Source organism: Ictidomys tridecemlineatus, chromosome 9 (genome assembly GCF_052094955.1).
Source record: "Ictidomys tridecemlineatus isolate mIctTri1 chromosome 9, mIctTri1.hap1, whole genome shotgun sequence".
NCBI lineage: Eukaryota > Metazoa > Chordata > Mammalia > Rodentia > Sciuridae > Ictidomys > Ictidomys tridecemlineatus.
This window is the reverse complement of record NC_135485.1, coordinates 146,202,980-146,217,733: the sequence shown is the minus strand read 5'-3', so window position 1 is coordinate 146,217,733 and position 14,754 is coordinate 146,202,980. Positions and strand designations below refer to the sequence as shown.

The 14,754-nt window shown below is 31.4% G+C and overlaps 1 protein-coding gene across 3 annotated transcripts in view; it reads left to right on the top strand.

Moving 5' to 3' along the window:
- Adad1 (adenosine deaminase domain containing 1) overlaps positions 1-14,754 on the top strand; it is a 37,199-nt gene that overhangs the window by 18,860 nt on the left and 3,585 nt on the right. For 2 of the 3 annotated variants that reach the window (XM_040293341.2, XM_013363438.3), the window contains 4 exons: positions 393-563; positions 1,470-1,699; positions 6,269-6,506; positions 10,443-10,575. In XM_040293341.2, the coding sequence (XP_040149275.2) occupies positions 393-563; positions 1,470-1,699; positions 6,269-6,506; positions 10,443-10,575 (772 nt within the window). Of the gene's footprint in view, positions 1-392; positions 564-1,469; positions 1,700-6,268; positions 6,507-10,442; positions 10,576-12,046; positions 14,727-14,754 lie in introns of those variants that run through there. The other variant, XM_078022154.1, reaches the window with a different exon arrangement.

The window sequence follows — 14,754 nt, the reverse complement described above, 5'->3', positions numbered from 1 at the left end:
GTCATAATCAAGGCTTGGTGTTTCATTACATGTTACAGGGCAGACTAGCTTCCATTTGAGGGCTTCTTAATTTTTCATTGAATTAAGAGTTCTTAATTTTTTATTATTTTATGAGTTCTTATCTGTATTAAAACTTTGAGGGGCTGGGATTGTGGCTCAGTGGTAGAGCGCTCACCTAGCACGGGCAGGACCCGGGTTCAATCCTCAGCACCACATTAAAAAAATAAAGGCATTGTGTTGTGTCCATCTACCCCTATAAATAAATAAATAAATAAATAAATATAAAACTTTGATACAATGGGGACATTGTTTATGATACACAGATTATAATGCTCATTAAGAAACATCTTAAATAATTTTATTACTTAACAAAATTAAAACATTTATTTTAGGTACTTTTATAGACAGCTCCTACTCTTCTATAGCAAAAATCCTGCTATGATGGAAAAGTCAATATTTTGTACAGATCCAGCTTCTAATCTACTCACTCTGAAACAAGACATCAACATTTATCTGTATATGAACCAGTTGCCTAAAGGATCAGCCCAGATTAAGTCACAGTTGTAAGTATAAGGGAAGTTGTTTTTAAAAGACAATAGGATGGCCACTGCATATTTTCTGAAACTGTAGACACAAGTACATTCATATGGACCCACATTGTTATTTGTGGCCTGCAGGGGGCCACAAATACTTTTGCCACCTTCTTTCAACTTTATCTATAATATGACTTGTACTAAAAAATTTCATGTACTTCACTTTCTATGCTATTGAAAATGTCCTTTCTACTTTTAAGACTTCACAAACTTTTGTGAAGTGTGCATGTTTATATATAAATATAGGAGTTAGACAAAATTAATTTATGGTCATAGCTTCATTGTTTTGTTGAATAAATAGTATCAAGTAGTATAAAATTTTAAAAGTATAGGCAAGCACCATGAAGAAAATAAAATTTGCCTCAAGTCTGACCATCTAGAGAGAACCATGGGTAATGTTTTGATTAAAATCTTTCCAGTAACACATTTGAAAATAAGGACAACATTTCCTAGAGAGAAATTGAATTTTAGATTTTATTATTTTATCAATTAGAGGTGAATCTTGAATAAAAATTGTCAGTTTTGTTTCTATTTTGTCATTGTATAGTTTTAAAAATTTGTGTACAGAGGAAGGAAATGACTAATTATAATAAGAACAAAAAATAGTTTTTAAGTTGGTTTTAAGGTACATAAGAATGTTGATAATATAAAGGTTGGGCTGAAGTTCTGAGTATGGCTTATGTCTGTTTTGTATTAATCTTGTGGAAGAGTGAATCCATTCCTGCTTTGTTTGGTGTTTGATTCTGTTTCTGTTGCTGGAATTCAGTGTACACTAGCAAATTAAACCTGGTAGAGGACAATGCTTAGTAATGTCTGTATTTTACTTTGTCAACTTTTTTTTTTTTTTTTTTAAGAAACTTGCTTTTCTTTCTCCAGGCGTCTTAATCCACATTCTATATCTGCATTTGAAGCAAATGAAGAACTGAGTCTCCATGTGGCTGTTGAAGGCAAAATTTATTTGACTGTTTACTGCCCTACAGATGTTGTTAACAGAGTGAACAGTATGTCCTCAAGTGACAAGTTGACAAGATGGGAAGTGCTTGGTGTACAGGGAGCATTGCTTAGTCACTTTATACAACCAGTTTATGTCAACAGCATACTTGTTGGTGAGTGGGGTCTCAGTATCTCCTGGCTTCTTTCACTAAACCTCTCTGTCCTGTGCTTGTAAAATCAGCTTTCGCATGCAAGAAACTTTATTTAAGGTGAAAACTCAAACCCAGCTATTTGTTTTATGGTAACTTGTAATCACACTTAGTATATAACTTTTATCATTTATTAGTAGACCAAGAATTAACTTTTTTAATTAGCAAATTAGATGTATTCTGTCTTGATCTTATGTTTTTGTTCACGTAAAATTTAATCTTTCCCTATTTGTTTTGGGAGAAGATGCTTCCTTGAACTTCTTAATGTAAACGCTTATATTGCATTTTACTCCTTCTGACATACAATGTTAAATGCCTATTTTGGCTTTTTCTCACCCTCCTCTTTTTATACATTTGATTATGATAGATGCAGATCCATTTAAGTGGTCAGATGAATGTAAAGTAACTGGATTACAAAACAACAATTACTAATTGCTCTCTTTGGGGGAGATAGTTCAGATGCTAGATTTTATTTGAAAGGCATTTCAGACATTAACAGAATTTTGTCTTATTTCTGTAGTTTTCACATGGTCTTGGTGAAGCAATTTACTGCTGTCGCTTGACTCTGATCATTGTTAGTTTTATAAAAACAAATGCATGTGTAAGCTTTAGACCCTTATGTGGGTAATATTTTTATTTTTAGTCAGTGCTGTTTCTGTATTTTTTCTTAATTTTTGTAATATTTCATACATATGTATTTCTAGTGTTTTATCCCTCATTTTTTTTTTTGTATTTATTGCCAATATGAACAATTAGTGCTTTGTTACATCCTGCTTTTTCATTTAATAATGTATCTCAAAAAGTTTTATGTATAAGTATATAAAGAATTTTTTAATCCTCATGGCTATATAATGCATAAATATTATCATTGTTTAAATAATTGATTGAATTTTAAATGTTTTTAAGTCTTTTGCAGCTACCAAAATGTTACAGTGAATAAGCTTTTTACATTTGTTTTTCACACATGTAAAAATATATCTCTAAGGTGAATTTCTGGAAGTGGAATTATTGGTCAAAATTGTGCATTTGTAATTTTGAAAAATATTACAGAATAACACCCTGATATTCCCATGAACAACATATGTGAGCTCTTGTTTACTCAAATCCTTAAAAGTGGTTGTTTCTCAGTCTGCTTTTTCCAAATGTATATTGTTGATGAGGAACCATTTTTTTTTTAGATTTAATTTGATTACTAAGGTTCTTGTTCATTATATTTTATTTTAGTCACTTCAGGTTTTTGTTTTTTTTCAAAATACTTTAAACTTTTCTGAATCTTAGGAAAGGCTCTTTTTGATCTTAAGTGTCTGAAGTGTCTAAGACATCTATGATTTTACTAGAATCACAGCTTTGGTAAGCAAAGCTTTGTTTGACATTTTTAAAATTTGTCATTTGGATGATTAACTCCGTATTATAGTTTCTTAAAAGCATGAGCATTTATTTATTTACATATTTACATTTATTTATTCATTTACATATTTGACATTTTTAAAATTTGTCATTTGGATGATTAACTCCATATTCCATATTATAGTTTATTAAAAGCATGAGTATTTATTTATTTACATATTTATTTTGTGGTTTGGGATAGGGGCTTAAAAATTAGATCTGGTCATTTTGATTGTCATTTTGCACATGGATGTGGGGCATACCAGGCAGCAATAAAAATAATAGGACTTTGGAAAATTGTTTCTGCTTTTTTTTTTTTTGAGAGAGAATTTTTTAATATTTATTTTTTAGTTTTCGGCAGACACATCATCTTTGTGGTACTGGGGATTGAACCCGGGCCACACGCATGCCAGGCGAGCGCCCTACCGCTTAAGCCACATCCCCAGCTCCGGCTTCTGCTTTCTTTATTGGCATCTCTATGGGACACATATGAAGCTGATTGATAATGTGTGGTGTTCCTAAATACAGATTTCTGGACCTCTTAAGTTCCATTTGAGGAGCAAGGATTACAAAATCCAGAAATATTTTTTTTTTTAAAAGATGATTTGGATACAAATATCTAATGGTTCACCCTTTGAGCTATTCTCAGTGTCTAAGTGTACACTGGAAGTATGTGATTTGAATAGCTAAAAGAATCTTGGGAATTAATGGAACTTTATTAGTCACATGGTCTATTGTATTAGATATTAGATATGACTGCATATCTAATATCTAGACTCTTGTGCCATTCCAGATAGAGGATCATCTAAGCCTAGCTTTAAAGTATCCAATAATGTGGAGTAGTGCAGTTTAAAGACACCCAGTTTCATTAATGAAACAGCTCCAATCTTCAAAACATCTTCTTTATTTAGAATTGAAGTATGCTTCCCTTTCATTCTATACTAAGTGACAATAAAGACTGAATCTAATTCTTTGAAAAAAACATGACCTTATTCCCTTTCTATCAATACTTTTAAAAATTTTTATTCTTCAAAACTTATGTTAATGTAATAGAATGTTAACATTTTAAAATAATTTTACTTTTTGAAGTTTGTAGAATGCTTTGTTATACAAATGCTCACTTTGTCATTTTTGCAGTGGTTGTCTTTTTAAATTTAAAACATGGGGCATGGGGATGTAGCTCAGTAGTAGAGCACTTGCTTAGCATGCACAAGGACCTGGTTTGGTATCTAACACTACTAAATAATAATAAAATATGAGGTTTAAGCTTGCATTAAAGAGGCATTTACTATTATTTGACTAGAAAATGATCCAGAATAATCTGGAAAAATAATTCACTTTGCTTGGCTATTGAAAAATGATTGGATCTGTATTTGTTTTCAAGCTTTTTAAGGTTCATTTTACAAATTTGCTATACACAGTTAAGTTCATCTGTCTAAATATTTAACAGATGTTTGTTCGGAGATATTTGTATCCAGGAGTCCTTTTCATATATTGACTCAAATTGTACGATTGTAATGTAAAGACCAAATGTTGATTTTCTGCTGGAGAAGGAATCTATTTTAAACATAGTTTATGAACTTTTAGGAATCATTCATAACCTTAGAAATTATTATTTAGTTTTTTCAGGTCAATAATAAGAGGTTCATAATATTAATAAAACATTTGCCCAGAGTCATTTAGTTTGTTTATTGTAGAGCCTAAATGGAAACCCAATCTGCGACTTCCCATGCTGAATTCATGGTAGAATTTTTTTCCTATATTAGCTGCTATCACATCTCCTATAGATTAGATTTAACCTTTGACTTCAACCTTTGAGTTTCATGTTATTTCAGATCATTTCAAATGAATCAAATCAAAATTTCCCAGTAATATAATTTTGGAGGTATATTTTTCGAGGGATAAGAGTGAACATCAAGAAAAAAATTATACTTCAGATATAGTAAATCATTAAAAGCATTCATGCATAAAGGAAAAATGTAAACTATTAATGGATGTGATTTTTCTACTACATCATTAGCTTTTATGCTTCTCATTAAAACAGTTAAGTAAAACTAATTCTTGCTGAAGGAATATTACAAAGAGTTTGACTTATAGGATTTTTCTCTTTTCCACCTGTTTCTTGCCTTTTTTTGCATAACTGCTGTCATTATTACAATATATAATTAAATAATACATTTTCCTTTGAATCTATATCTTCCCTTTATTATAGATCCAGTACCTGTTCCTCTGACCTTAGTTTCTTCCAGTTTTTCTCTGTGCCCAACTTTATCTTTAATTTGACTAGCCTTCTAGCCTCCATTTGTCATTTTCTTCTGATTTAGAACACTCAAAGGAATGCTAAGAAAAAGGATGTCAAAAGCAGACTTATCTGCTTTTGTTCATTTTCTAAGGCTTATATGGTCACAATGAGCATAAGTCCTAATAACCACCTCAACAATTCCAGTGATGTGGAAGCAAAACTTTGTGAAATTTGTTGAATGGTACATAGATTTCTATTGTGACAGATTCTGACCTTCTAAGAACTACATCTACTTTTAAAGTATTATTTTCTAAATAGAAATGAGGGCTTCCTATTTTTTATTTGAAGTTGGAACAACCTCCCTATTTTATATTAGTGACACTGTATCTTTCTGTGATCTCTTCTTCAGCAATTGTAACTGAGAATTTAGAGCTTTGGGCATTAGTCAGTTTTAACTAGACATGGTCATTAAATTACTTTGTATTTTGAGGCATTATGATCCTGAAACAGCTGTAATTTATGGCCCTTGGATAATAACTCAACTTTCACCAACTATTTCTCATTCAGATTTATAAACTGAATTATATGCTGATTTTATGCTGTAATAGAAAATAAAGACAGAATGAGCCAATTGTCAGGTAGAACCTTATTAAAAGTAGTAGTTTTTTTCTGGGCCAATACTGACTCTTTGATTTTATTTACTAGAATGACTCATTTTCTCTAAGAATATTTTTAAAATACAAATTTTGTCATGAATTGCTAAAAAAAAAAATAGGAAGAAAAGAAAAAGATTGAAAAAAAGAGAAATGGGCTTTGGGTTGATTCTGTTCATTTTTCTTAGACATTTTTTAGCAAAGTCTTTTCTTTTGATATTGAATTTCTGAGTATTTGTTTTTGCTTTCTAGGTGATGGGAATTGTAGTGATACTAGAGGTTTAGAAATCGCAATCAAGCAACGTGTTGATGATGCGCTCACTTCAAAGCTTCCGATGTTTTACTTGGTCAACAGACCTCATATTAGTTTAGTACCCGCTGCATATCCACCTCAAGTGAACTTGGAATATAAATCCCTGAGTATGAATTGGGCACAAGGGGACATTTCTTTGGAGATTGTCGATGGCCTAAGTGGGAAGATCACTGAAAGGTTAGAATTACAAATTTTTTTTAAAAATTATGTATTAAGTAAAAGAAGATGTTTTGATTGCAATTTCTAACTTTTTAGTATGATTTATTGAATTCTGAACAATAATTATTATTAATCAAGTGTGACAATGTTACAGGCATCATACTAAATCATTTTTGTTTTCCTGGTGAGAAAACAGGGCCTGGAGAAGTTATATAGCTTATTAAAGTTACATAGTAAGTGGTGAGGCCAGCATCAGACCCAAGGAGCCTGGCTCCAGAGTGTGTGTTTCTCCAGGTATCATTTTGTGATAAGCATTACAATCATGTGTTTGTTCTAAATATTCAGTTTCACCTGTTGAATCTGAATTTCTGGATCTCAGGTTTGAGAACTATGCCATCTTAAACTGCTTCACAATAACTCTGTAGATTGGGTAGTATTGCTCTTCTTTTCTAAGTAAAGAAACTAACATTCAAACTAGGTTAGTTTGCCTAAAGTCACCCAAGTAGTAAGGTAGGCAGCTGGGATTTCAATCTGGACATTTTATTTCCAAAGACCTTGTTCTTAATCATAGTGCTCTATGCTGTTTTTGTAATATTCCTGCCCCTGGTGATTGGGTAAAACTGAAGCCCTTCTTTTAATATGAACATATATTTATATTGAGTTTATAAATGATGTTAAAAGTTTAAAGGGTTAAAATTGCTTTTTCTATGAAAGATCTCATTAAGGTCATGTACAAATGTTTCTTTGTATGAACCTACTCAAGCATGATAGTGATTACTTCAACTAAGATGAAAATGCCATTTGTTCTTTAGATCATATGTATGTAGTCTCGACTATACACATACAAACCAGATTTTCTATTGAAAAGACAAACTGTTTACTACTAACAAAAGAATGGCATAATAAAGATGAAATTAACAACTAAAAATAAGCTTAATACATGTATTATAACCAAATATTTGCTTAAGTGATTACAAACAAGAAAATGAAAGATAAATTGTACCTTGTTCAATATTTAAAATATATCTCCAACAGAATTACTTCCAATAAGACACAGAACACTTTAGTGATAAATGATATGATTCGTAAGGAAGTTGGAACAGTTATGACTATATATAGCAAGCAATCAATATAATCAACATTCAGAAAGCAGAAATTGCAGATGAGGGAAAATATTTCTATAGTTATTCACCTCATTGAATCAGTTCTTGGTAGATCAAGTGAACAAAACAACAAGCAAGGATATAGCCATTTTAAATGATCATTGAGTATAATTTATTTTAAACACTACAACTTAAAAATATAAAATAGCTGGGTGAGGTGACGCACACCTGTAATTCCAGCAGCTCAGGAGGCTGAGGCAGGAGGATCAAATAGCCTCAGCAAAATCAAGGCATCCCCCCAAAAATATACTTGTCAAGAATATAGACAAAATTGACCATTTCTTGGGCTACACAGAAAAACCAAAAAGTAGAGCAGTGTAAGGGATATTCTCTGATTATAACGAAATGATGTTATAAACAACAAAATCAGAATGCTAGACATTGTTTTCATTGGGGGAATTTTTTTTCTGATTTCTGGTTCAAAAGAGAAATAAAAACTGAAATTGTATAATATTTAGAAAACAACATTGAAAGTATTACCTATCAAAATTTTCAGGATATTCATTTAAAGCAGAGGAAAAAGTCAAAGTCTTAAATGGTTTATCAATAAATAATGGAAATAGATTAAGCAAAATGAAATAATGAACTAGAAATGTAAAGAAAATAACTAAAACCAGAAAAAGACAATTATAAAAAATGATTCTATGAAAAATCACTAGCTAATCTATAAAATAATAGATGCTAAGGGAAAAATTAAATATACAGTTAAAAGAACTGTACTTTGTTGGACTACACAAATATAAACCTGAGTGAAATGGATTTAATTTCTAAAATTTTTTCCCAAACTAGAAAAATCTAAACATCTTTATGGGAAAATTAAGAAGATACTGTAATTCTTCCTAAAAGAAAGCATCATTATTAGTTAGTTCAGAAGAATTATTTAATGAACCTTTAAATAGCATGTACTTCCAATGCTATGTAAAAAGAGAAAAACATCAAAATACTTTTACAAAGCTAATGTATCATTAATATTTAAACTTGAAAATTGCTGCCCCCACAATACACACACACACACACGCACGCACATGTTAAAGGCCAAGCTTCCCTAATATCCAAGCAGAATTGACAATTTAACACTATAAAATAATCATATACTTTATAGAATCTCAATTGAAATTTTTTCTAGGACTGCAAGAATATAGTAGCATGATAGAAATAATACCAGACTAGAACATCTTAATAGTTTGTCGTATTTATTGACCCAAGGAAAAACACCATACCATATGCTCATCTCTAAATTCTAAGAGGACATATATAAACTTCTACAGCTATTCTAAATAAAGGTATTCAATCAGAAAGGAATTAGTTATGCACTTTGATTACAGGACAAAATGTGCCTTTATTAGTCTCCAAATATTATCAGGATTGGTGATGAAATATCAGAAGTATTGCCACTGACACCTAGAGTAAGATATGATTGTTTACTATTATTGCTATTATATAGCATTAATAATTTGGACAAGGGAAAGAAAGAAATAAGATATAAAATTTTGAAAAAGAGGTTGTAAAACTATCACTTCTTTTGTTATCATTTTTTGTTGTGCTGAAGATTGAACCTAGAGCCTCACATATGTTAGGCAAGTACTATCTACTAGTGACCTACACACTCAGCCCCTCGGAAGATATCATTTATGCCTGAAAAGCCCAAGAAATTTATCTGAAAAACCACCTAAATAGAAGTATCATGATAGAAAATTAATTTACAGAGTCAGTAGATTCACACCGAGAGTGTATGTTAACTTTTGCTACTTACCACCTACCTCAAAACTTAAGTACTTGACTTTACACAAGTATTTGTTACTACTTATAAGTTCTTGGGTCATCTGAGTGGTTGAACTCCCCATGCATCTGGAATAGGCTATGGATCCAATAAAAAGGTTAGTTTGGCTGCTCTTGGAGGGACAACTGGGCTCTGACTCGTGTGTTTTCTTACCTTCATATGCCAGCAGACTGACTTTGAGTATGAAGGAGACTCGAAAGAATAAGAATACGAGTCCCTTGAGGCCTACGCTCAGAACCTACATGTTGTCTCTCTCATTTACCAAAACAAATTACAAGACTAGCATAAATTCAAGTGGAAGAGAGATTATCCACACTTACTGATGGTGGATCTGAGAAGTTACATTGTAAAGAGCAGGAAAAATGAAGAATTTTAGCAATTTTATATTCCATCACAACAACTAATGAAAACATATAATGAAGGAGCAAAGTTACAACATAAAAAAGGTTCATGATCTGTGGACTCACTTTATTAGAATTATAAATGGCATAAACATCTGTGTGCACATATACAAGTGCAAGGATTGTAAAGTAGATGTATACATGTTATTTTTTTAAGTTAAATATTTTTTTGGCAGAGAATGCACTGTAAAATTTCATGAGAGTTGATGTATGTACATGTACCCATGTAACTATCACCCTGGTCAAAATATTGTACATTTTCATCATCCCAGAAGATAATTTCTATGCTCCCTTCCAGTCAATCCAAGGGAGAACCACTTTTTCTTTTAATCATCCTAGTATTAATTTTACTTCAAAAAATGGAAATATCCCAAATATCAATCTTCTGCTTTATTTTTAATATAATACTATAATTTACAGCTAATTTAAGAGAAATTAAGGAAGTAACTAAATATTCAGAATTTTTATGTAAAAACATTTCACTACATGCATCGTACATAATGTAATTGGGATGAATGAATATTTGTAGACTGTTGATTTTAATTCCTACAGTGGCCAACAAAAATCACTAAATAATGATTAATGAATGTTTTGTTCCTTTCTACTTTAGTTCCCCATTTAAAAGTGGTGTGTCAATGGCAAGTCGGCTTTGTAAGGCTGCAATGTTAAGTCGATTTAATCTGCTTGCCAAGGAAGCTAAAAAAGATGATTTACTTGAAGCTAGTACATATCATGCAGCTAAGGTAAGGTCCTTAAAAGAATGAAATTGATAATAGAAATAAAGACAATATTTTGGTATTTTATGATTATGATATGTAGCAAAAGCTTGTGAATAGTTCCTGAATATAAAATAATATGTGTAGTGGTAAGATTAATTTTTAAATAGCATGCTGGAAACTGGATATGTGCATACATGTTACCACTTAAAAGAAGTTCCCCTTAGTGTGATGTATAGTTACCCTGACAACATTCTACAAAAACCTTTTATATCATGCCCAGAAAAGTAAAATAACATCTTTCCTATTTATGACATTGTTAACATAAGCATACTAAGTATCTTAAAGTAATACATAATTTAATATACCCTTACAAATTTATTTTAATTTATTTTGTTAAAGTTGTGAAAAAGCTTTGGTATGAGCATCTAATTTGGATCTGGTTTAGTAGGTGATATAGATTGCCTTTTTTTATTTTCTCTTTAAATTGTTTTTTTCATACAAACATAAAGTAGAAAATTTTGAAAATTTTTTAAAAATACAGAAGTCAGGCATGAGACCCTAGGTTCAATCTCCAGCACACACACACATAAACACGTGTGTATACATGTGAATATGTTCATATGCACGTATGTATATTACTTGTAATCCTACCTCCTTTTCATAGATAATACTTAAACTTTTAATGTAAGAATATTACTTCACATATATTGATATTTGTGTAAGTTCCAAAATAATTCAGGTTGTACTGGATGTGTTTAATTACTTTCATATTTTCATTATTAAATATAAATTCTTTGATAATCTAATTTTGCTAATACAGTGTTCTATGAAACTCTTAATTTCATCAGTATTTAATGATCCAACTGTTTGTAAAGCAGTTATACTAACTATAGTTGTATGTGTATACATAGTATAAAAGCTTATCTAGATAATTTCTGATTTTGGTGGTATAAAGAGTATAGAAAAACACATTCATGAGAGTTGATGTATGTACATGTACCCATGTAACTGTCACCCTGGTCAAAATTGTCAAAATAATCTTGTCAAAAACAATCTTTCACAACTCTGGAAATTGTTTTCTTCACCTTCTACTTTTTGTCAAACAAGGGGCTGGGGATGTGGCTCCAGCAGTAACGCACTCACCTGGCATGCATGGGGCGCTGGGTTCGATCCTCAGCACCATATAAAATAAAATAAAGATGTTGTGTCCAACGAAAAACTGAAAAATAAACATTAAAAAATTCTCTCTCTCTCTCTCTCTCTCTCTCTCTCTATATATATATATATATATATATATATATATATATATATATATATATAAAAAAGAAAAAACAAACAAACATTGAAAAGCTGCTAGGACTTTGGGTGAAAGTAACAAGATTTTTGCCTCCTTGCCTGGGGTGGTTCTCATCCTCTTGTTCCTCTCTAGTTTGAGTGGCAAGAACTGTGGTTTTACCAGAATGAAACTTGGGATGAACACTTGTGGTTTTGTCAGCTTCAGGTGCCAAACTTGGAAGGAAATGAATAGGGAAGACTGACACTTTGCTGGCCAGAGGCTACAGTCCTGAGTGAATGCAAGTGCTAGACCAACTAGCAACTAGAAACTTACTCCTGAGGATTTTGGAGAAGAGGGAGAGAAACATTTTCCATGTTCTTTGAACTGAAAAACTGCCTCCACGTACATGGGAGAGTCAAGAGAACCCAGCAAATAATGAAAACCAAGCGATACTTGAGAACTGGTTAAACATTAGATATACTCCCTGCCACATATCAATTGATCAGAATAAGAGGGAAGCCTTAGAGGCTTAGTGTGTTTGAGTACAGCCTTGGCTAGAATCATTTGCTTATTACTAAGGTACACAGACAGACAGAAAGCAACCACTAGGAGGCTAGGCTAAAACATAAAAATAAGAGTAAATATCTATGAAGAGACTACAGCAGCTGTACACAATGGTGAAGACAGATTTCACAATGAAAGCAAAGAAACTTAAAAATAGTAACAAAATTGAAATCGTACAAAGAATGTTCTAACCATGATGGAATTAAAGTAGAAATTAACAGAATGAAATCTGGGAAATTGCCATATACTTGGAAATTAGCATCTAAATTATTTGTGACTCATAGAAAATTACTAAATATTTTGAACTGAGTGAAAATGAAATACTACATATTAAAATTTAGGGTATATGACTAAAAGCTTTAAATGCTTATGAGAAAAGAATCCTAAAATGAGTTATTTGCACTCCCCACCTTAAGCTAAAAAAATCAAAGAGGAGCAACCAAAATGAAAGTAATAGAAGGCAGGAAATAATATAGATCAGAAGGTAAATTAATGAAATTTAAAATAGAAAAAATATCAATGAAAGCAAAAGATGATTCATTTTTAAAAGTAAGCAAATTTGATAACCCTTTAAACAAACAAGAAAAAAATAAGGACTAACACAAATTATGAAAATCTGTAATGAAGGAAGGGTTATTACAGATCTCACAAAATTAAAATAATTGTGATTGCAAATTTTTACCAACAAATTGGAAAGTTAAATGAAATGGACACACTTTCTAGAAAAGTATAAATTTAAAAAAAAATTATACAGAATTAAATAGAACCTAATTGAGAAGTTGCACTATTCTTTTCCCAAAGAAAATCTCAGGCACATATATGGCTTTACTGGCAAATTCTACCAGACATAAAGTACAATACAAATCCTTCAAAATCTCTTTCAGAAACTAGGGAGATAACACTCCTCCGCTCATTTCTCAAGGCCAGTATTTCTGTGACACCAAAACTGGACAAAAACACAAGAAATAAGAACTACAGACCAGTATCATTTCATGAACACAAATGTAAAAATGTTTACCAAGACATTGACAAACCAAATTGAAAGTATACAAATACAAAAATGACTATGTCTAAGGAGTTTTATACTAGAAATGCAAGGTTGATTTGACATCAGAAAATTATTTGATGTCATGTATTATTCATATAATAAATTCAAGTTCAAAACTCACATAATTATCTTAAAGTACATACAAAAATATATCTAACAGAGCCCAACACCCATTCACAATCAATATGCAGGACAAATAAGCCTAGAAATGGACTTACGCAATTTCATAAAGGGCATCAATGAAGACTCTTTCATTGACATTATACTTAATATTAGAAGCCTGAATATCCCCTCCCCAACCCAAGATTGGGAAAGAAGGCAAGAGTTCTCGCCACTTACGAGTTCTGTTCATCACAGCCAAGGACAGCAAGGCAAGAAAAAGGTGAAAAAGGGGATGGAGAAAATGTTGCCTTCTTCCTAGCTGATGATGTCATTTTGTAGGTTAAAAAATCCTTTGGAATGAAAGAATAATTACTACAGATATAAAGGGAAAAAAAAGTAATTGTGATTGCCAAGAAACACAAAAACTACATGATATGTGAATTTAGCAAGATCACAGTATAAGAACAATATATAAAAATAGTGTATCTATAGCCCAGAAAAAAAAGAGTTTCATCCACACAGCCTCAAATATAGACACAGGGAGGAATAGATTCAACAAAAGAAGTATAAGACCTATAAACTGGAAATGATAAAACATTGCTGAGAGAAACTAAAGGAGACCTAAGTAAATAGGGAAATGTAGCCAATATTCATGGATTGGAAAAGGATTTCACTTCTGTTTAAATTAGTCTGTAGCTACAATGCAAAATCAAAATCCCAGCAGACTTTTGTGTAGACATTGATGAACCAATGGTAAAATTGATATGGAAGTTAAAATGACACAGAGAAGCCAAAACAATTTTGAAAAAAGAACAAATTTGGAAAACTTATCCTATCTGGTTTCAAAACTTAACTACAAGCATAACTTGAGGAAACCATGGGTTTATTTCTAAAACCATGAGAATAAAGCAAGTCTCAGAAAATTTTTTACTTCTCAGGCCATACAAAATTTAAATTTATTGTCTATTAAAAGTGAAATAACATTGTCTTAAAAATGTACTTATTTAAAAATCTTTTATTGATAAAGTGCCAATAGTCATCTGAGCCTTTGATAAGTCATAATATCTTTGCTGTTTGTTGGAAGGTCTTGCTTCCATGTTGATGATGGCCAGCTGATGAGGGTGGTGGTTGCTGAAGGTTGGGGTATCTGGAACTTAAAATAAAACAACAGTGATGTTTGCCACATCAAGTGACTCTTCCTTTCATAAAAGAT